The sequence below is a fragment of the Phoenix dactylifera genome, chromosome 12 (genome assembly GCF_051530095.1).
Source record: "Phoenix dactylifera cultivar Ajwa chromosome 12, Ajwa_hap1_PhDact_Kaust_v1.1, whole genome shotgun sequence".
NCBI lineage: Eukaryota > Viridiplantae > Streptophyta > Magnoliopsida > Arecales > Arecaceae > Phoenix > Phoenix dactylifera.
In genome coordinates, this window is record NC_143201.1 from 12,607,116 (window position 1) to 12,630,223 (window position 23,108).

The window sequence follows — 23,108 nt, forward strand, 5'->3', positions numbered from 1 at the left end:
GGTATATGTAGAACAACCTCCTGGTTTTGAAAATCATCAATACCCTAATCATGTATATAAATTGAGCAAAGCACTTTATGGTTTGAAACAAGCACCTAGAGCATGGTATGAAAGACTTAGCAAATTTCTACTAGATCATGAATTCTCTAGGAAAAATGTAGATACAACACTATTTTTGAAAAAGGAAAACAAAGATATGTTATTAGTGCAGATTTACGTTGATGATATTATTTTCGGTGCTACTAACAATCGTCTCTGCGAAGAATTTGCTGACTTGATGCAGAGTGAGTTTGAAATGAGCATGATGGGAGAGCTGAACTATTTCCTCGGGCTTCAAATCAAACAATCTGAAGAAGGCATCTTCATCAATCAAGCTAAATACATCAAGGAAATGCTTAAGAAGTTTGATATGGAGGGGAACAAGTCAATCAGCACCCCCATGAGCTCATCATGCAAACTAGACCAAGATGAATCAGGTAAATCTGTAGATCAGAAACTATATAGAGGTATGATAGGATCTTTATTGTATCTTACTGCAAGTAGACCTGATATCATGTTTAGTGTTTGCATGTGTGCTAGATATCAGTCTAATCCTAAGGAATCTCATCTAATTGCAGTCAAGAGAATCTTTAAATACCTAATAGAAACAAAGAATATAGGGTTATGGTATTCTAAAGAATCTAGCCTGAACTTAATAGGATACACAGATTCAGACTTTGCTGGATGTAAACTTGATAGAAAAAGCACCAGCGGGTCATGTCAATTTCTAGGAGAAAACTTAATTTTCTGGTTTAGCAAGAAACAAAACTCGGTTGCACTATCTACTGCTGAAGCTGAATATGTTGCAGCCGGGAGTTGTTGTGCTCAAATCATGTGGATCAAACAACAATTGGAAGATTATGGCATTAAACAAAATAAAATTCCCATTAATTGTGATAATACAAGTGCCATTAATCTAACTAAAAATCCAATTCAGCATTCAAGAACTAAACATATTGAGATAAGACATCACTTCATAAGAGATCATGTACTGAATGATGATGTGACACTTCAATTTGTTTGCACTGATGATCAATTAGCTGATATTTTTACAAAACCCCTAAGTGAAGAGAGATTTAGTGTGCTTAGGAGGAGATTAGGAGTGATTGATCCATCCTAGTGGTATTTTCCACTAGTTCATTGATTTTGATGATAAGATTGTGGTTAATATAGAGCTTCTTTTCAATAATCATCAAATCAGATCATAACTTAGTGATTTTCCCTCATTCGGCACGAACATAGCATGATTTTAGGTGCGTGCCAGAGTTCGAGACGACTCGAGTAAGTTTCAGAGTCGGCTCGTAAGGGGGAGTCGACTCGCACATTTACGGGAGTCGACTCGAGATCGATGGCAGCAGAGGGGGAGTCGACTCGCATACAGTCGGGAGTCGACTCGAGGTCAATAGGCGCATAAGGAGAGTTGACTCGCGCATATTTTGGAGTCGACTCGAGGTCGAGTCGACTCGCGACTCAGTGGAGTCGACTCGCAGTCGGGATCCGATTTTTTAACCCTAACTTCATCATTTACTCAACACTTCTATTCACCGCCGCCACTGTTCATAAGCCCTAGAGCTGACTCCTAGAGCGTCTCCGGCCGACCTTAAGGTTTTTCCCGTCCATCTTCATGGCTTCTTTAGGTTCCTTCCTCTTCCCTAGGTCAAAATGCCTCGTAAAGCCGTTGTCCGGAAGAGACCCCAACCCGCGACCGGTGCCAAGCGGCGTTCCAAGGCTCGGAACGATCCCGCGAGGCCACAACCTCCGGCTCGTTCCCCGCCGAGGGAGGTTCCCTCGAGGCCGTGCGCCGGGAAGGCGGTCTCCACCGGGAGATACGTCGATTTCGACTCTCTCTCCCGGGAGGGCTTTACTATAGGAGAGAGACTGCGGGCCCAGGGCTTAGAGTATTTTTGTTCCCTAGATCTCCCCACATACCCTGGCCTAGTTAGGGAGTTCTACGGTACTGTACATAGGGGCGATGGGGGTATCGAGGGCATGGTAGCCGGTGTCCCATTGTTCATTTCGGAGGATATCATTGCTCAGGTCCTCCATCTTCCACAAGTAGGGTGGCTCCCACACACCCCGAGGATAGGACTGAGGCCCTTACGGCCATTCTAGGACATCCACCTCAGTCCCCCTTAGATGAGGTGTCCGCTAGCTCACTTTCAGTTGAGATGCGGCTCCTCTTGAGTATCCTCTCTAGGTCCCTCTTTCCGAAGACTGGCCGCTTCGATTTTGTATCTGAGAGAGACCTAGCTCTTATGTTCTACATCCTCCAGGACACTCCAATCAACTTTCCCAAGATGATGTATAGATATCTATGTGAGCCACTAGATAGACCTAGGCTCACCCTCCCCTATGGCATGATGTTCACTCTTCTGTTTAGGGAGGCCGAGATTCCCATTCCTGAGGGGGAACCCTCTCGCGCATTGCGATGGACAGATCGCATGCGTCCGGGAACCCTACACAGGATGGGGTTTCGGAAGGTCGAGGGAACCTGGGTTAGGAAATCATCCACCTCCACACATACCACCAGACATTCCCCCAGTCCTGACCCAGACTCAGACTATCCTACCTTTCCCTCCACTTCTTCTCCCACCACCTCAGCCGGACCCTCCTCCTCAGCTCCACCTACTCAGCCCATGGAGGTCCAGATCGCTCCTGAGCAGCTCCGGGAGTTGCGGCAGGAGATAGTTAGAGATCTCCGAGACGACCTACTTAGGGAGCTCCGGGGTTCAATGCCTGCTCCTTCTCCTGCACCTTCTTCAGCGTTGGTCCCTTTCCTGTCCGCCGTGGCTGAGATGACGGCCCATGTGCGGGAAGAGATCGACAATGTAAGGTTCCTGATCCAAGCCCAGTTCCACAGCATGAGCGAAGTCACGAGCACTACTCGGAAGATGCGCGATAACGTCCGACAGGATATGGGCACCACTACCCAGGGGGCAGAGCGCTTGGCGAATGTACTGATCGCCAAGTTGGACACACTGCAGGAGACCCTGACCGAGCTCTCCACCACACACAGCAGGGCCACTTCGGCCATTATCTTTCAGCTTGGGAATGTCACAGACGGGGTCACTCTCCTCATGGAACAGAACAGATTGAGAGGAGGAGCCACATCCTCAAGGAGACCCTAGCTGCTTTTGTTTTATTTTGACATGTATCTTTTGCTTTACTTATTGTATTCACAAATGTATTTATATATACATCAATACAATGAGTAGACATATTCATTTCAATACTATGCCAATTGATCTCTGCTTGCTTGTGTGTTCTATTCACTTCCTTTTTGATACGATGACAAAAAGGGGGAGAAATATGTAATAGATATGTAAAAGGAATAAATGAAAATCAATAAAAAAAAAACTTTTAAAACACACAATAATTTGTTCTTAGTGGATTTGATACCTCGAGGCTCATTATCTCTCTGTTGGGGCTCCTAATGGAGTAATCTCCAGAATCTATTCAAGGGATATTCGGAGATTAGTTGAATCCTACTCAAGAACAAATTGACAGATTTTCCCTCTAAAAACCAAATACTTAAGTTCAAAAACTTCAATGCATTAAAAAGGAAATTCAAAGAATCAAAACAAAGTAGAATGCATATGTTGAGGGGGAGAATCTGAATTTTTAAAGCTAAATCATTAAATATATATAAGCCAAACAATTGATTGCATGATATGAAGGCTTATATAATTCCAAATGAAAGGGGGAGCTTTAACTCCAAAATTTATTGTTTCACACCTTTCAAGCTTGGATAAATTAAATAACCAGACACTTGAATTCATTTATAGATCTTATTTCCTTGTTTATTGAGCAATTCACTTTACATATACTCAATATTTTGTCATCATCAAAAAGGGGGAGATTGTGGAGTGATTGATTAAAACCCTATTTGATTTTGATGAGCTCAAAGCATTTGAGTATATCTTTTGTTTACTAATGAATTCAATTGAGTGTTTTAGTGAAAATCTTGTCTAAGTGTTTCTAGATTTGGTTCAAGATATTTTGATAAGTTAAGAAGTCAGTTTGAGCCAAAGTCTGAGACTCGAGTCGACTCCAGAATAGTATGAGTCGACACCAAGCGTATCAGAATCCCTGGCACGGGCTCGAGTCGACTCCGGATCATTACGAGTCGACTCCGACTGAGAACAGACAGACGAACAGAAAGACTCAACTCAAAACCTGTCAGCGAGTCGACTCCTGAAGTGCGCGAGTCGACTCCGATACTTACAGAGTCAACTCTGGAGTAGTATGAGTCGACTCCAAGGAGTTACAGACAGAAAAGTCAGAGAGCGATTTTCGACCCTGAGATTCGAGTCGACTCCTGTAGAACGCGAGTCGACTCCGATGGTTGGCAGGTCGACTCCAAAGAAAGCGAGAGTCGACTCTCAGTGGTACACAAGGCAAAAGTCAGAGAGCAGTTTTCGGACTCTGAGATCCGAGTCGACTCCCGCAATGCGCGAGTCGACTCCGAGACAGCGCGACCCCAAAAAAAAGACAGAAGACCGAATTATTGTCTCTGAGAGCCGAGTCGACTCCCAGACAGCTCGAGTCGACTCCAAGGCAGCGCTACATCAAAAAGGCAGAAGGCTGTGTTTCGAAAACTGAGAGCCGAGTCGACTCCGGAACAGTCCGAGTCGACTCTAAGACTGGACGAGCCAAAAGACAGAAGATCGGGAGTTCGGGCTCTGAGCGCCGAGTCGACTCCCAGGATTGTCGAGTCGACTCGAGTGGGCCAAGTTGAAAAATTAGCTCCATGGACTTCATGGGATGAGCCGACTCCGAAGATGGCAAGTCAGCTCCAGAAGTTGGCGAGTCGACTCCGGGTTAAGTCGAGTCGACTCCCAGTCGCGGAGGTCACTTTAATTCAAATCCGGAACAGTTGCCGAGCCGACTCCAGAAAAGCATGAGTCGACTCCCTCTACAGCCGAGTCGACTCCAGATCGCGCGAGTCGACTCCGACCCCAACGGATATATTGTCAGGATGTGCAGAGTGTGCAGAACGGGCAGAAAAAGGTGTCTAACGGCTAGTTTCCGTGGGGGATGGCTTAAATAGCCACAGAGGACTGTAGCAAGGTAGAGAAGCACTATTCCACTCAAAGAAATCAAGCATCCTATCTCTGCCAACTGGTTTTCAACAGAAAAGAAGGAAAAGCGCCATTAACTCCATCCAGCTACCTCTTCCCAGCATTTAAAGAAGTCTCCTCCTGCCTTCAAGTCGACCAGACATTCAAGAGAAGACTCACAGTTCAAGAAGCCCTACTCTACTCCAACTCAAACATGTTTGAGGGCTCTTAACTTCTCTCTAGTTTATATCGCTGTATATCTGCTTTTTAGAAGCTCTGTTTTTCGGTTTGTCTCTGTTCTTTCCATCTTATCTTTGCTTGATTCAATCAGGGGATTGAATCAAGAGTGTGTAGAGGTTGGTTGGAGAGCCGAGGGTAAAACCAACGTGTAAGGGTTCGATTGTGATCCCGGAAAAACAATCGGGGTGGTTCTAGTCGGTGAGCTAGGGAAAACCGACCGAGTTCGTTGTGAGCTCGTAAAACAACAAGTTGGGTTGTGAGCTTGTAAAACAACCGGCTGTAATCCGAGGGGTTATAGTGAATTCCCAAGTGAGACTTGGGGAGTGGACGTAGGAGCTAGGGTAAGCTCCGAACCACTATAAACATTGTGTTTGTGATTGCTTGTGTCTCTTTCTCTCACTCTCATTTCACTCACAGCACATAGCAACTAATTATTCATCTTGCAAAAGTATTAATTAGTCATTCACAAACGTTTCAATTGCAAAATTATTTTTAAAACCCAATTCACCCTTTTCTCTTGGGTTGTCTATCTGGGCAACAGTAAGGTCAAAATCTTCCCCATCAACTGTCCCCCCAAAAACCTGCGGATTCAATCCCACCGTACCGAACTTGAAGCCATATTGCAGAGTGTAAGAGGCGTAGACGTCGGAATATGAGCCAAAGGCCTAGAGTGGGTTTTATGATATTTTTATTACCAAACCGGATACAGGCCACTCAAGTGGCTGGATATGGGATAATGTTTAGACCGGAGCCCAACGAGTCCGGGTTCACATTTACTAAAACCCGGAACCAACCCGACGCCACCCAAAGCAGTCCTAGCTGAGTGCGGGTTGTTGGTGATACTGATTTTCCAACGTGTAAAAGAAACAAAAATAGCCTACCAGTGGGGACAAAAGCATTGCGGCACGGAGGACGCCATCTTCTTCTATGCGTACATCATAAGGAAACGTGTAAGATCACTTCATCTACCGTCCTTTCTTTCCATCCAAAGAAATCCTATCAGCCCATACTACCGTCACGTCCACACATCATTTTCCATGCAGCCAACGCTATAAATAAACGGATTAGATTCGTCGGAGGTGAAACAGGGACGGCAATCTGGCTATTCGCATATAAACTTATGTACGATCTCTTGTAAGATAGCGTTGTCCCAGCGACACCCCACCAAGTTCCCCTGCCCTCTCCCCCCCTCCCCCCGCCCCCTTCCTCTCAGTTCATCGGTGCCGAGCTTGCTTTCCCCTCCTTCCTCCCCCAGTGGTTGGGGGGCTAAACCCTAGCCCTCTCGTTTTCTCTCAAGGTAAAGCTCCTTGCTTTGATTCTTCTTCAGGTGCTGCCTTTTGGTCGCCAGCTTCCTTTCTTGCTGGTCTGATCGTTTGCTGTGTGGACAAATACCTAGATTCTTTTCTCCCTTTTGCTTCCTTTGATCCTGCGAATCTGACAATGAGGATTTTGCTGATCGGCAAGGAAATCTCTGGTTGATGTGGTTATTTGAATGAATTTTTGTCTGTGTTTTTCATTCAGAGGCGGGGTTGATGGACAGTAGGGTTTGTTTGTCTACATTTCATGATCTTAGGGTTTCATGGTACGAAAGATGATAGCTTTGTGCTGTTTATGGAGGTTTTTTGCTGATTAAAGGGGCAGATCTTGTCATGTTGCTTTTTTGTTATTTCTCCCTTCTTTTGGGGGTGGTTGGGGGTAGAGAGGTATTCGGAAGCAGAAAGATCCTTGTTTATCCTGGTGGATTTCAGAAAAAAAAGATTGAAAACTTATATTTTGCAGTTCTGATCAAGGTTTAGGGTTGTGAGGTTGTTTTCTTGCACTGTTGAGTATATCTTGACATGAGTTGACTTGGATTGCTTTGTACTCCCACGTATGTGACTATTTGTGATGAATTATATCATGATCGGCATCTTTGTTGCACATGTAGTGCCTTGGCTCATATTCGCTTATTGACAAGTGCAATGTGTGATGATATTGCAAAAAGAAACATCAATTGCTTTTGTTATACTTGATTCATTCACTTTAGTTATATAAGTTACGACCTTGGTATCTAGGAGACAGAAAGATGAGATTTCTTGGAGTAAACTTCTTAGTTTTCTTATAAATTACAGAGCCCAAGAAATACTAGCAGGAGAAGTGGGTGGTTTGTTACAAAGCAAGTTGGACCCCCTAGTATTGTGAAGCCAGCTTAGGGACATACAATTAGCAATTTTTTTTAAAAAAAGTTTATGGAGAACAGAAAGAACATGCAGATATAGGCATGCTTCTCATTTTCGTTAATTCAGAAACATTTAACCTTAAGACCAAGTATCGAGACGTTGGTCTTAGTTGCTACTGATTCTGGTAAAGCTCATAGTAAGATACCAAAAGATAATGTGGTGGGAATTTAAAAAAATATATATATTGAATGAGTATATAAAATGCTATAAACTTCAAGATAGTCCGGAAGTCCTAGATCTAAAAAAACTCACAACACACGCACACACACACACTAAGAGAGATAAGCTTCAAGATAGTTCGGAAGTCATTTACATTTCTAATTCTTTTTGAGATTTGAGGTAGTGGAGCTTGGTAATTAAGCTGAGGTGTGTACCATTGGGCTTAGTGGTAGATATAGCTTAGGTTTGAAGATTGTGAGGCGGCAATCTAACAAGAATGACATACCACCCTCTATCAACTTAAAAGTTTTCTAGTACTAGAGAGCAGTTAGATTTTGTGTTGTAGGGTGAGTTATTCACTCATCATATGGTATGCTTTGTTAAACACAACTTTTCATGGTAAAAATGATCGAAGAGAAGTTGATTGCTTGATCTAGACTAGCTGAAGTTAGAATTTTTGATTGTCACATGAGACACACCAAGTTGTCTCCCCTGATATATTCGATAAATCTTGTAGAAGACAATTGACTGATATCTGGTGCAAATAACGATCTTTTATTGGTGGTTGATAAAATTAAAAATTTTTGTTCGTCTCTTTGAAAAAGGAAACCAGTAAACCACTATGTTTTTTGTGATGGGTCGCAGCATATAGACATGAATCAACTAGTCATGGTTGTATTTAACTTTTGATAACATAGCAAGAGCTTGATGCTTTCCTTTCCATGGCCACCTTGTACCTAACTTTATAAGGTGGTAGATTAAGGGTGCATTTGGAATTGCTTAAAAAGGTATTTTTATGTCTTTAAAGTAGAAAAGGTACTTTCTGGAAAAAAAGTATTTGGTGATATCATTTGAGAAGTGCTCCTACAAGAAGTAGAAGCTAAGTAAGTACTTTTAGGAGAAGCTAGAAAGATGAAGTTCTGACTTCTTTGTGAGATTGCTTCTTGCCTTTCAAATATGGTAAGCTCATACATAAAAAAGGAGTTATGCAATACATGATAACTGAACACTACATACATGAGAACATACTTTCTAATTAAGAATAAATGTGTGATTTTTGAGAATGACTTTTAAAAAGCAGAAGCAATGCTAAGCAAGCCTTAAGTTTGTCAAAAATGTATGTTTTCTTAATTCCCCAAGTTTAAAATGCCTAGTGAGGTTCCTTCTTTTAGAGGAAGGGTATCATATATTACAGTATATTGGTATGATATTAATAGGGGGTGGCAACTTGTTCGCACCAATATAATTCATATTGTATCCTTGCTTTTAATGTATGGAGTTATCTACAAGCTCCTGGTGGGAGAATATGACTTGGGCCACCTTATACAGACAATGTGTTCTCCCATTGTTTGAATTATATCAGCTCAAGTTTCAGTATTATGTTTTAAGAAGGGTTTTGTGAAACCTTCAAGAGAATGGGCTTTCCTTTTAGGTGATTCGGAGCCTTGAGAAGCAGCTTTATTGATCTAGAAATAGGTTTTTTAGGGTTTGGTGTATTCTTCTACTTCTACTAGTATATAGAAAGCGGACATTTAGCTTTTAGATTATAAGCTTCCACTACATGTCCTAATTCATATGTGCAATGGTGCCTAATATGTGGATCCGTATTTAACATGTTACTTGAGTGTTAACTATACGTTATTGACGACGATGAGTTTCTTGGGTTGTTGCTCATGAAGCGAGGCTGAGAGATTTTTGCAGCATTATCATAAAGGATAATTTGAGGGAACAAAAATAAATATCAAGATCCCTTTTTTATGTTCATGAGACTAGAATTTAGTGCAGCCACATATGAGAGGTGGACGGCATTTCAAACTACTAATGATCCATAAATTCCTTGCTAGTTGAACATGTTCTCTAAGGAGCAAATTTACTATTGAATATCTCTTGAAAACTCTCTTTTCTTCTTATTCTCTCTCTCATGAATATTTGATTCTTTGGCTAATGATGAAGTTGAGAGACTATCATCCTAGAACCCATCTACAACTTTGCTTTTAGTGCCCTTTTAGACTCTATATAGGATTAACTATTGAATGGATTGTCTCCCTAACCAATCCTGTACAAGAATTGCTTTGACAAAAGTTCACAAGATAATGAGGTTTGCAACCCCTTTATTTTTTATGTTATTTATTGAAGTTGCTATATTTGGCAATGATTTATAGAGTGTAGGGAGGAACCAAGCAGCGGAGGGGCACACAGTGCCTAGGCACTACATGGTTTTTTTGCTACAAACATAGCAACAATAATAGCAACTCTTGATTGTGGCAGTTTAACTGTGATGGTGTTTAGTAGATGGTGATCATTGTAGTGGTGGAAGTTGTGGAGATAATGGCCATAGCAACAGCTTAGTGGTGATTGAAGCCCAAAGGAAAAGGGAAAAAGGGAGTGGAGAATAAAGGAAAGAAATAAATAGTGTTTTAAAAGGTTGCCACGATGTGCGGGTGGTCAAGCGGCTGCTCAGCGCATATATATGCGAGATGCATATGCGGACACATTTGCAGTTATTTTTTTTAACTATATAAAAGTAAATAAAATATACCAAGTACAATCAAAGCAACAATAATGTTAGTAATGTTTTTTACAGAAAAATAATTAAGGGTGGATTTAGAGGGGCTGCAGAAGCCATGGGCCCCCTAAGTATGTGAAAGATCTTTAAGCTCCTATTAGTTTTGTTGGTCTTTTGATCATCTAGAGACTTTTCTCATGTGGTCCCCCAAAGGTTCTGATATTATCTCCTATGTAACTGACCCCACTCATTCATTGATTAACTAGGATATTGTGACTCTACTAATCCTCTTATGATATTTTGCTACTAATGTTTATTGTTAAAAGTTAGGTCAGAATTGCAATTCCTTATTTGGAAAGTCTAGATAATCTGATTATGGAAATATACTCTTTTCAAATTTAGAATGGAACTAATCCTTTTGTCTATAGACTGGTAAGATTTGGACTTTTGCTGCTGATATATATAGTTAAAAGTTAGCTTAGAATTGGAATTCCTTATTTGGAATGTCTAAATAATCCCATTGTAGAAATATACTCATTTTAAATTTAGAATAGAACCAATTCTTTCATCTATAGACTGGACAAAAAATCTGTGCACTATCAAGCATAGCCTTGAAAGAAAAAAAAAATCTATTCATTGTGAAAGAGTCCTTCCCTACCCATGCACGTGAGCCAGATAGAGAGGTATCTTTCTCTTTTTTTGTTCTTTTTCCTTTTTGTTTGCTAGTACATGCATTCTTATATTTTTCTCAAAATGAAGCATAAATAATTTGCATCTGTGGTTTATAAAGCGGTTCTTTGTGCACTTCAAAACATAAAAAGGCTCCTTACTTTTGCTTAAGATCTCCTTTCATTGAACCCTTTCTTGCTCTATCTATGGATGGTCTTTGACCCTCTCTCTATCTGTTCACATTCTACCTCTTCAATAATTTGTCTGGCTTCTCACCAAAACAAAGAATAAAACATCCGGTATTATGCCACTATTTTACTGGAAAAAGAAAAATTCATTCAATTCGTCTTTAGAATATACTCAGAATTTTTGTTCTTTGTTTCATTTCTCACATGTTCAGTAGAAATGAGAAATATTGAAATGCTTTTAGTTTTCTGAATCACCTTCATATCTCCAAAAGAAATCTTGACTTACACAAGATCCCATAAGTATATTATTGACATCTGAAATATATGGCTTGATAAATAATAGGTTAGACCATAGTATTTTCTTGGGATTTATTTAGATTATTGAACATTATAAATTAAATCAAACAGGATTCCCACTACATTACTATAACCTATGAATAAAAATTGAAAAGTAAGGACAATTTAAATTAGCTTGACCATTTGATGAAAGTAAATTTGGTCGTTGCTTATAGTTAGGATATTATAAATGTTGTCAATACAATTTTTTTGATCCCACAAAGGGAAATTCCTGACTGTCCCTATAATAACAACAACAATAATAATAACTAATAGTTAGTACTTAATACTAATAGCAATAGTTATAACACAACTGAAACCAAAATCCAAACATGCTCCATCTGCATAGGCCCTCATAAGTGGAGCAAATATATGGCTCCATAATGCTACATGGTCATGCAACCACATAACACTAATGGAGCCACAAATATGAGCATTTAGTGCTAGGTGGATTGCCTTTTCAGTCTGTTTGTGGTATGACTGTGTATAGTAACTGCATATAGGCAATGTGGTGCGTTCAAGGGATACAAATATGCTGCCTTATACACATCGATTTAAAGCACTGGAAATAAAAATGCTGCTTGCCAACTGATTCACTGCCATGACCTTTGCCTCTCATTTTCGCTCTCCTTTGGCAATATCCCGGAGGACATGTGATTATGGCTGTGCGCGTATGGGATGGAGGTTCCCAGTGGTGGTTCTTAATCTAAGTCATAATTAGGTTCTTTTAGGCTGTGTTTGGATGCTGAATAGTTAACCACCCTTTGGATAACTTTAGCCATTGGTATTCACCCCTTAACCAACTAACCAATGAATAAAGTTATTTCCTGTTTAGTTGGTACTTATTAACCACCATTATTACCCTCTTGCAAGAAGTGAAGGGATGGTAATAAAGAATGGTAAAAAAATGCCATCCAAGGTAAAAGTGATAGAGAAAATAGGGGATGAAGGGGTGGTTATTTCATTCTCCCGCCTGAAATAACTTTAACTTGGTTATCTACTTTTTTGGCCCATTGACCTGGCACACCTTTTTATATGATGTTTGGCTGGTTAGCTGGATAACCTTATGTTATCCACCCTCTAACCGGCATCCAAATAGAGCCTTAGGTTATTTGGTATCGACATATTAAGAGTGTGACCTGCTAACTAATATATCGGCTTATGTGCCTGCCCTTGGTTTGGGTTGCATATGGAGGCTGCCTAACACTAGGCAAGGTATCTGCTTCGGTGGGGGGGGGGGCAACTTTGCCTAAGGTGGCAACTTAGGTGTCTTCTAAAGCAGTGAGTTTGATGGGCAGTCACTTAGTGCTAATAAGTTTTGCACCTTTTCAGATATGAAAGTTCTCATTGTAAACATCAGAACAAGGAAAAAGAGGAACAGGATGGGAGAAAGAAAAGACAAGGGAGTGGCAGATAAAAAGGAAAGGCACTTCATAGAGGAGAGACAATAATTGAGGAGAAACATCTATCAAGCTAATTAATTCAAGGTAAACAATAAGTAAAGAAGAACTTGTTACTTCTTGTGGAACCCTATTTGTGGATGTTTAGACATCCATGAAAATATGATTCTTAATTTTAGGACCCTCAGCTCGCCAACATTGAATTTATGAATCTTAAATTGTTTGCCTCAAAATAGTTCTTCTAGTCAAGCTAAAAGAAAAGAAACAAGAAGGGAGAAATAGGATAAGAGAGAGTGAAGGAGAAAAGGAAAAATTGGGAGAGAAGATGGGCAGATGGTGAGGAATTAAATCTATAAACTAGCTTGCTCATTCTAAGTAACTCATAAATCATGCAGAATTTGTTGCTTCTTATAGACTTCTTTTTAACAATTTTCTAATTATAAAAGAACCTCCAACTTGAAAAATAATGAGTTTAGGACTCAAACATGTTTTGGCTCAAATGGTTTTTTGAATCAATCTAAAACTCCATAACCTTTATTAAACTTTCTTGGCATAAAATAATGAACTCTCAAAAACAATAGGACATATTTCGATGGAACCCTAAATAGAAGCCCATGAACTTGTTGCAAAACAAAATTAAACCCTATAATAAACCAAGCTAGGCTGTTTTTATTTTTGGCGGTGTAATTCCTCGGCAGCTATCTCCACTGGTAGCTGCAGATGCTTTTGGTTGCTTTTTTTCAATAGATGTTGAGGCTTGCCTTTTATCAGAAAAAAAGGCTTAGGGTAGAACTTGTGCAAAATGGTCCTACTGCAAATGACTCACAAAGCAGTAGAAAATTTAACCCATAAATTAGCACAGGAATACCAAGTAAATATGAAATAAACAACTTATTTTTGAGAAAGGATTTGCATCGTCTCTTCGAATCTGAAACAAACCCAAAATAAATAGGACTTGCCCCCTTTTTTTTTGGCCATGTCAGTGTGTGTGTGTGTGTGTGTTTTGGGGGGTGGGGGGTGGCGGTTGCAAGGAGGGGTTCATGATTTCTTTGCTGTGGACATCCTATCCCTTTGTTTTCTCCTATTGCATGGGCCAGTGCTACATCTTCTCCCCTTATTACTTAATTTGTCGTCATCATCATTATCAACAGGTCTTATAAGTTTGTACTTTAAAGAGTTTTTACGTATATCTTATGGCATGTGGTCCACCTTGTCCAACATTGGTTTTGAAAAATATCTAAGGCATCAGAAGTTTGGCAGTGAGGAATATAGTACCTATAGTGTTTTGACCTAATCCTGCAGTAGGTTTGGAACTGAAGTCTCCCTTTATTTTGCAGGATCTATGTCAATTATGCTTGTCCCAATGAATCTGTGTTGTGGCAGAGTTTGGCCTGTCGGTAAATTTGTACTATACCCCAGTGTTTGATTAATTAATGCCCTCCCCCATGCAGCATGCAGGTGAAAAGATATGACACCTGGAGGATTTGTTAGGATGTTATATTGAAGAAGGATGCTGCTGATTAAACCTATATACTTTTTTAAGAGAATTTTGGAGCTTAATTATCTTGCAGAACATAATTGAAGGGAATGTTCTAGGCAATACTATTGATGGAAATAGTTGCTTCATTTATTGTAATAGTAAAAATTGATGAATTCTGATGAGACATTTATGCTTTGGTTCAAATTTTTCTGACTTGTTGCCAAATCAAAATGTGGTGCATAAATGCTTAGTTTCCATGCTCATATCAGCTGAAAACTCAGTCAACCTTGTATATTATCTCCTTCATTTTTGTTCCTGAATCCTAGGACATCTGATTTGCTTGCACATATCTCTGACTTTGATATTGTCTGCTAATTCTTTTCATCTTGTTGGCAGGTAAAAGGTCATACTCCTGAGGAACCTCTGAGATGAAGCTGATGGCACTTGGTCATCTTGTCAATCATTTGATGGATTTGATGTTAGTTGGCCCATCATGTGCTGGATGCTATTAAAACATCCATTTGTTTACACTATCAGCTTCCAGGCTTTTGTTTGAGTATAGACAATAGCATACCATTTGTTCAAATTTCTTGGTCCTGTTCAAGGCTCTGCATATTAATTGCTGAAGTTGGAAACTCTTCCTCTATCTCTAAAATCTGTCAAAGAGGTATTTTAGGATCCTGAGTATTTTTGCTTCAGTTGCAATCAATTTATTGGCTGCTTGTTCTTTATATTCTGTCTTTTCCTCAATTTATCAGGAAACTATTAGTATGGGGGCATTTTGTTGTTGTCCATGTTCAGAGGACTTTGAAGAATATGCCCATCCAAGCAATCCTATATACAGGCACTGCACATGCTTGAGATATTTCTTTCACCAGCTGTTCAGTGGGGTAATGTTATAAAATCACCGGTTTTGTTTACAACCAAGGTTTTGTTATACATTGACTTACCATAATGTTGATCAAAGCTTGGTCTCAATTATGTTTTGCATTTCTGATTGTGGTACAACTATCCAGAAACAATATCATATATAGCTGACTTGCTGGCAGAATCTACAGTATTTGCCACCAGTCCTCAAAGAAACCTTTATTTATGTGGGAAATTCTTGTCTGTGAACATGATTGCGTGCATGCCAGGTTGATGTTTCTGCTTCCTGTCCATAGTGCCTTCTCTGGGTCAATTTGATCCTTCATTAATTATTGTCTCCAGCATGGTATCAAAGTCAAATACACGACAAATAAGCAAAAAAGTATGGTCAAGGGGCTAATAGCTATGGACTGGTGGTGAATGGATTAGGAACTTTTTATATACATACACATGTTTCTTGACTCCCTCTCTCTCTTTCTCTCTCTTTCTCTCTCTCTCTCTCGCACGGGCACGCGTGCAGATAAGCTTTGCTCGATATTTTTCAATATCCTTGAAAGTGTAGAGGAGTGGTTGGCAGTGGGCAAATTATGAATGTCTTGTGTAAATTTGATCAAGTTAAGGATCATAACTGCTTACTTTGTCCAAAGTATGCAGTTTGAGGTTTTGGAATGTCATTGCTATTATGCTGTAATGGTTCATCTGGTTTAGTATCATCTGTAAGATTGGGTAAATGGTACTGCCACACTTTATGAACCTGTTTTCTATGTCAGACAGATCATCAGTTCTGCATAAATTCTAAAGGTTATCTTTGTAAAAACTATTCTGATTCTCTCTCTTTTTTACGTAATTTGGCAGTAATCTTTTTCTCACTTAACTTCATCGCCCTTGTAGTATAGCACAATGTTTCAAAGACTAGAGGGGTGGACAGTTGCTTCCCCTATTCAAGCAGTAACTCCATTGACATCAACAGGCATTGGCACCACTTCAGCTGACACTTCATTGTCTGAGACATACCACCTTGTCCCTCGACCTCTACCATATGATACAGATTCTGGATTTTCTCGTTCACAACGTGATGGGTTGGTTTCTAGGAGGGAGAAGTCTATGAGCCACTTACAAGAACTGCAACAGACCCTTAGAAGAAATGGAAGTAGCTCTGCAGTTGAACATTTAGGTTCTATTAGAAAAAGGAACAGTGCAGAAACTGAAGAAGAATGCAAAGCTAGCCATTCTGAATCAGAGAAAAATCTGTATGCAAAAGCATATGGTACTGGTTATGTGATAGCGACTTCAGAAGATGAAGATGTTTGCCCTACATGTCTTGATGGTAACCTTGTTTCTCTTATGTTTTCATTATCATATTGTTGTGCTTATTCCCTCCTTTTAATAACTTGATGGGTGTTGCTTCAATTGGTTGGGGGAATGTCCAAATGAGAAAGCGCTGTATATTATTGCATTAGTGATTTGATACCAAAGATTTATAGTTTTCTTCTTCGTCTTTTCTTTGCAGACTGCTTAATTTATTTACTTTTTCATTTACAGAATATACTCCTGAAAATCCAAAGATTGTGACAAAATGCTCTCATCATTTTCATCTAAGCTGTATATATGAGTGGATGGAAAGAAGTGACAGTTGTCCAATTTGTGGCAAGGTATTACTGTTCTTTTATTTTCTTTATACTGTGTTTATTCCTACTTAATATATTTATTCATTTTTTGTTCATTTTATTGGCAGTTTTAAGCTACGAAAACTGGATATGATATGTTTACTTGTTTTTCATTTATTTTCTAGAATTCTCAGAAACTGCATTGATTCAATTTGCCCCAAAGATACAGTGTAACAAAAATCCGGAATCTCTTCTTTGTGATGATGTTCAAAATTTGTTTAATTAATGGTTGGGAAGTTCTTTCCTTCGATTGATTCTTGTATCATCTCTTATTTTTTACTTAAATCTGTCAATATGTTATGCCTATTCAAGAAATGCTGCTGTGGCCTATATGCTAAGTAATTGAATAGATAGAACACATTTAATATCAGAAGAGTTTCAATATTTTCTTCATCTATGTGTGGTTTATTAATTTGTCTGCACTTTGATGTTGTCTCAGGAGATGGAATTCTGCGAGAGCCCATGATTTAAATTTATCTTCTCTACAATTTGGTTGAGATACCAGAGCATGTAGTGGAGGGAGTGTTTGTAAATAAAAGTTCTGCAGGCTCAGCAGTGAGGTACCAACTGAGGGAGTACGATACTCAAATATATCGGCATGTCCATGAGTACGCATCGGTTAACATTAGTGTTTTCAGATGCTACTGTTGTACCTTGTATCCTAAGCTGAAAGTTTTGGGAGCTGTGGTACTGTCTCTGATAATAAAAGCAGTGTTGCAAAGCCTTGTGCCTTCGCTTGTGCTGTTTATTCTTTTTTCCCTATTTTCATATTAAATGGAAATCTTGGATTAAAAAAAAATCAAATATCAGAGAAGTTCGATGGAGCAACGACTAATAATGTTGAGCACAATTTGCAACTCTGTTTCTTGACATAATTCTGTTTCTTTTTTCATTCTTACCGTTTGCAAGATCATGATTCATGCATGACAGGTTTGGGAGCATAGCTTCCACTTGCATATTACTTCAATATCTTATTGTACCTTTAGAGCTAGAGATGGATGGTCAGCAGATAGTTTATTGGGATTCCCTTGCCGGTAATGCTGTCTCAGAAGCGGGGATCCTTCGTGAGAAAAACTGAACTTCTGGAGGATGGTGCTCGAAGAAACCTTAGCAACAAATATGCTTTCAAGGATATCTTTTAAATTTATGAAATTTAATCAAATTGATATCAGGTGACTTTGATTGTGAATCAAAAACTATGCTCTGGGAGCTTAACTCTTGCCCTGATTTAATGCTTGACTAGATGTTGTGGTGGGCCCTGTTGTATGGAGGCCGTTAAGCATTGCATTCCTGCTACAGAAAAATTGGTGTCAGCTTTTGAAGCAAGTTCTTTATAAGAATGACGTATATGAGAATTTGTGCAGCAGTTCTTGTTATGGTTGATCCTTTATTTTGCTTCATATCCAAGCATCGATGGCTATTTGCCTATCTTAACTGTTTAGATTCTCTCATTGAAATGTAAATAGAGCTATGCTCCTGCATCAGTGTTCTGATGACATCAGTGTTCCCATTGTGTGTGATGGTTACTGATGGTTCTTCGTTTTGCTCTAGATCCAAGCAATCAATGTCATGCCCCCAACCATAGGATTATAATTCGAGAATATAACAACTGCCGCATACTCGTAGAATTGGCCCTATAAGCATGTATGACATTCTACCTATCAATGGGTTCAATATAATCTAGAAATCATATAATTCATCGTGATTATCAAAACAACTAAACTATCAAACAAAATATTATATATAATCAGATACACCACCACAAGTCATAAACATAAATCTTTTTCTAGAATTTACACCTTAACTTCTCGTATTTTAATTATTTATACATAATCCTCAAACAACACTTTAATATACATAAACTCATCAAAACTAGATCTACTAACTACAACTTTGCCCCTGAATACATTTCCTCAAAGTCGGTGCTGGCCTAGTCTTTGGTCTCTGGATCTAAAAAATAAGAGTGAAGATTATGAGCTTTATAATTCATTAAGTAACAAATCTATTCTATAGAATTGGATTAAGCAATACAAAGTAATTTAGCTTATTTAATTATACAAAACATAACGCATCTGTATAAGTTTATAACGTTTACTTTTAATAATATCCACATACTGAAACAATGTATTTTATTTTTTCAAGATTGTCCACGTAATTGATCAATACATGAAATTAGAATAAGATATCCAAATCTCATAATCAACTATACTTACAATCTTATACTTGTACTTGGGTATTTAGTTTCTAAATCAATTCAGCTCTACAACCAATGACTATGGTTGCACTTAACTCTTGTGGCAAGGGTCATGTGGCTATATTTAACCCCTGTGGTGTAGGTCATATAATCACGTCCAGGATCTACAATATAGTAGAGCTGTGCTACAATAGGAGAGTATCTCTGGACTATGATAGGGGTGTAGAGTTGGGCTACAGTAAGGGTATAACGCTGGGTTAGGTAGAAAATCTAAGTTACATCTACTTATAGGATAAAATATTAAGATAAAAATAAAGTAATATGATTGGATTAATTGTCAAAATATTTTTTATAAGGTACAATTTTACTATTTATACTAATACACAACAACTTCCCTCAAGCATACTATCTATTCTAACAGTTGCTTCTTACGTCTAGCCTCCACACTTCGTGGTTCTAGTAACTATCACCAACTAACCTCCTACTATATATGTATACAAGCATGATCACTCTGTAATTATTAGACTGATAATTATGCTCTATCGACTTTTGACTTATTTTGATGTAGCTTGTGTTGGTCATCTCCTTTCATTCGGTCTACAATATAATTTTTTAGTCTTGGAAATCTAGGACTAGTATGATTGTCTCGGTCTTATATCGACCATCTTTCATGGTCAAGATTTGATCTTTCAACCTGCTTATTCACATTATGACTGAATTCCCTTTGTTCGGCATGCATCTCTATCCTTAGTGTGATTTCACAACCAAACTCTACTTAATCTTAGTAAGAGTTACATGATTCTTATATGCTCTAATTCTATCAAACTTAATCCATACGATACTTGCTTCAAGTAGCTAGCTCGATTATTGAGATATGGTGTAAATAGGAAGGATGGAGGCTTAAAGTACCCTAGACTTGAAATGTCTTCTAGGGGCAAATTAGTAGTAGAAAACATCATGGATGAACCCAAATGGACAAATGAGAATATTATCCTTAAATAATTTTTATCAATTATTTGATCAAAGTTAAAATGGTTATTTCAACAAAAATTGAAATATGCAATTGCAGTTTTCTTCCTAATATAGTGCTGGTGAGTTTGACATCATTCAACTTGATTTTGTACTACAATGGGTAAATGATGTTTTGTCTAACTTAAACAATGAGGATCTATTACGAGTTAGTGTAATAAGGCTAGATCTTCCAATTAAAACCTTTAGTAGATACGATTCGAAGGGTTTATTAATGACTTGTGTTTTGCTTGATTCCAAGCCCCATTAGGACGAACTAAATCTAAGCATCAAGATATTCTTGGCTGTTAGGCTTGAATCAAATTAAATCCAAGCTTGAGTAAATCCTAATTCGATCAAACTAGTGTCAATAAGGCTTCAAAATATAAATATCTTTAGTATATAAGTGATAAACTATTCTCCTCTCTAGAGGAGATAGCATCAACTTGGAGGTCCGAAATCAATAACCAAGCATCCAAATATAAAATCTATACTATTAATCATGATCTATGCCATAAAAGAATCTAGAGATAAAAAATCACATATTTTGGTGGTCTTTAATCTATGCATTAAGATGGCACAAAGAGGGTTGGTTTTCAATATACTAATGCACTAAAATGCATGATAAAGTATATAAACTAAAAATCCATGCCTTATTGATCATGCTCTATACATGCTAAATATGTACAAATTGAAAAACAATAGATTGTAATGCTCAGACCATAACAAAACATGATCTTATATTATTTTAATGGTACATTTTTGCACCCTATTGATGTTAGAAGTATGCCCTAGAAGCAAATTTAGCTGACGCATTATTTTGTTCTGGGACATAAATTTGTATTTGACCTAATTATGAATTTATTAAGTTGGGCATTCTTTTCATTCATGTTTGTTGCCCAAGGTGACAAGCCAAGAGGGGGGGGGGGGGGGGATGAATTGGTTTCTTTTTAAATTTAAACTATCTTACTCAAGTCAAATGGATGGTTAGTAAGCTAAAGCAAATCACAACACAAACAACACAAAGTATAGTGGTTCGGTGCTCTCCTTAGCACCTACGTCCACTCCCCAAGCGACCCCTTGGGAATTCACTATAATCTCGCGGATTACAGTTGGATTGTTTTCCGGGCTCACAATCCAAAAACCTTTGTTGGTTTTACGGGCTCACCAACGAACCTTTACACTTTGGTTTTCCGGGTTCACCAAAAACCTTTGTTGGTTTTACGGGCTCACCAACGAACCTTTACAATTGGTTTTCCGGGTTCGCCAATCAACCTACTCCGTTGGTTTTCCGGGCTCACCAACCAACCTTTACAAGTTGTTTAACAAATAAAGAAGGAAGATTTAAACTCCTAAATAAGCAAATGAAACAATATAAACTACAAAGAAGAGTATAGAAAATATTTATCGCTTTGAAGTGGCTTCTCTCTTCTTTGTCAAGAATGCTTCACTCTACAAGGGAGGATGGAGCTCTTGATGACTCTTTGAATCTGCTCAACCCCTTTCTTTGATTCTTGAATGAAGCACTTGGATGAAGAAGATTAGGACACTTTTATTTTCTTGTGTACTCTTTGATATTGCTTTCAAAAGGTTGTTCTATCTGATGAATAGTGCCACTTTAAATAGTCTCCTACATCCATTGAACAAGCCCCAATGGTTAGAATTCAAAAACTAGCTGTTACTGACTTTGGGAAGGACAAAAAGTACATCTGCAGAACTAGCCGTTATGCTTCAGCCCGTGTTTGGGTCGGCTCAACCTGTCCTTGGGTCGACCCAACTTTCACTAGGGTCGACTCAAACATTCCTTGGGTCGACTCTCTCAGAAAATACAGAAACTTGAAATTCAGCCTTCCTTCCCTTGGATCGACCCAACCATTCTTTGGGTCGACTCAAAGTTCACTTGGGTCGACTCAACTTCTTCTTGGGTCGACCCTCTCAGTAATTCCAGAGAACCATTTTCTGTCTTCTTTTCTGTCTTGCCTTTGGGTCGACCCTCTCAGGGTTTGGGTCGACTCAAGCTTGGGTCGACTCAACTACTTCTTGGGTCGACCCTCTCAGTGAATCCAGAGAACCATTGTTCTGTCTTGTTTTGAGGATCTTGATGTTTGGGTCGACTCATGCTTTCCTTGGGTCGACCCAACTCACTGTTCATCTGTACCATTTTTGCAGAAGTGTGCCAAATGATTTCTTGATGTGCCGGGGTCGACCCAATCATCCTTTGGGTCGACTCAATCCACACTTTGCTGCATCTCAAGGTTAGATTCATTCAAATAAACAATGAAATGTATCTATATCAATTTATACAAATATCCTGAGAGCAATAGTCTTATAAATGAAGTATCAATTTAACTTATAACATACTCTAGATAATTGCTTGTTAATCATCAAAATAACACTATCATCCTCAATCTCCCCCTTTTTGATGATTACAAAATAAAGAGTATGAGCCTATTGATACTTGTCTTTAAGATCAGTTTTTAAAAGGGCTTAACTTGCTGAATTTCAGCTTTTCATATATAAGAGTGAAATCTCCCCCTATTTCATTTAAATGTTGCCAATTTGACTTTTTGAATTGCTCCCCCTTTCATTTATAATTCATTAACGATGAAACTGCAAAAATTAGAGATAAAATATGAGTTTCAGGTTATGTATCGGGGTGCGAGAGGTGCGTGCCAAATTCTGAAATTTGATAGAAATTTTTGATTTGATGATTTTCATTGTTACAAATTGCTCCCCCTTGGATGTATAAGCTTTCTTATATGATTTTCAATTTGTTTGTCCAATTATTTCTCTTTTCTTGCATAAGTTCTTATGTCTCTTTCTTTACATAACTTTTTATTTCTCTTTCTTTACTTCTCCTTTCTTTAACTTTCTTTACTTTTGCTCTTATTAATCTTTCTTTACTTACTCTAAAGATATCTTTAGTTCTTCCCTTTTTGTTACTTTATTTACTCTAAACAATATCTTTACTTCTCCCCTAAGATCTTTACTTCTTCTAAAATAAATACTCTTTCTTTACTTCTCCCCCTTTTTGTTATCATCAAAAAGATACATGGGAAAGATGCAATAAATACCA

General features: G+C 38.5%; 1 protein-coding gene across 4 annotated transcripts; it reads left to right on the forward strand.

Moving 5' to 3' along the window:
- Window positions 1-6,426: 6,426 nt before the first annotated feature.
- Window positions 6,427-17,551, forward strand: LOC103721877 (E3 ubiquitin-protein ligase At3g02290-like). Of its 4 annotated transcripts, XM_039129928.3 has the most exons (7): window positions 6,531-6,636; window positions 14,154-14,213; window positions 14,693-14,963; window positions 15,055-15,186; window positions 16,055-16,490; window positions 16,706-16,815; window positions 17,270-17,551. In XM_039129928.3, the coding sequence occupies exons 4-7, from the start codon at window positions 15,067-15,069 to the stop codon at window positions 17,294-17,296; spliced, it is 693 nt and encodes a 230-aa protein (XP_038985856.1). In that variant the 5' UTR covers window positions 6,531-6,636; window positions 14,154-14,213; window positions 14,693-14,963; window positions 15,055-15,066; the 3' UTR covers window positions 17,297-17,551. The 4 variants fall into 4 exon arrangements, with proteins under 4 accessions (XP_008810469.1, XP_088564580.1, XP_038985856.1 ...); XM_008812247.5 differs by lacking the exon at window positions 14,154-14,213 and having other exon boundaries at window positions 6,427-6,636; XM_088708454.2 differs by lacking the exons at window positions 14,154-14,213; window positions 15,055-15,186 and having other exon boundaries at window positions 6,481-6,636.
- Window positions 17,552-23,108: the final 5,557 nt, after the last annotated feature.

Excerpts from the sequence above, each read along its gene's own strand:
- LOC103721877 (XM_008812247.5), top strand. The coding sequence starts at position 15,067 with ATGGGGGCATTTTGTTGTTGTCCATGTTCAGAGGACTTTGAAGAATAT. Across the intron at positions 15,187-16,054 it reads TTCACCAGCTGTTCAGTGGG|TATAGCACAATGTTTCAAAG; the intron begins GTAATGTTATAA and ends TCGCCCTTGTAG. Across the intron at positions 16,491-16,705 it reads TTGCCCTACATGTCTTGATG|AATATACTCCTGAAAATCCA; the intron begins GTAACCTTGTTT and ends TTTCATTTACAG.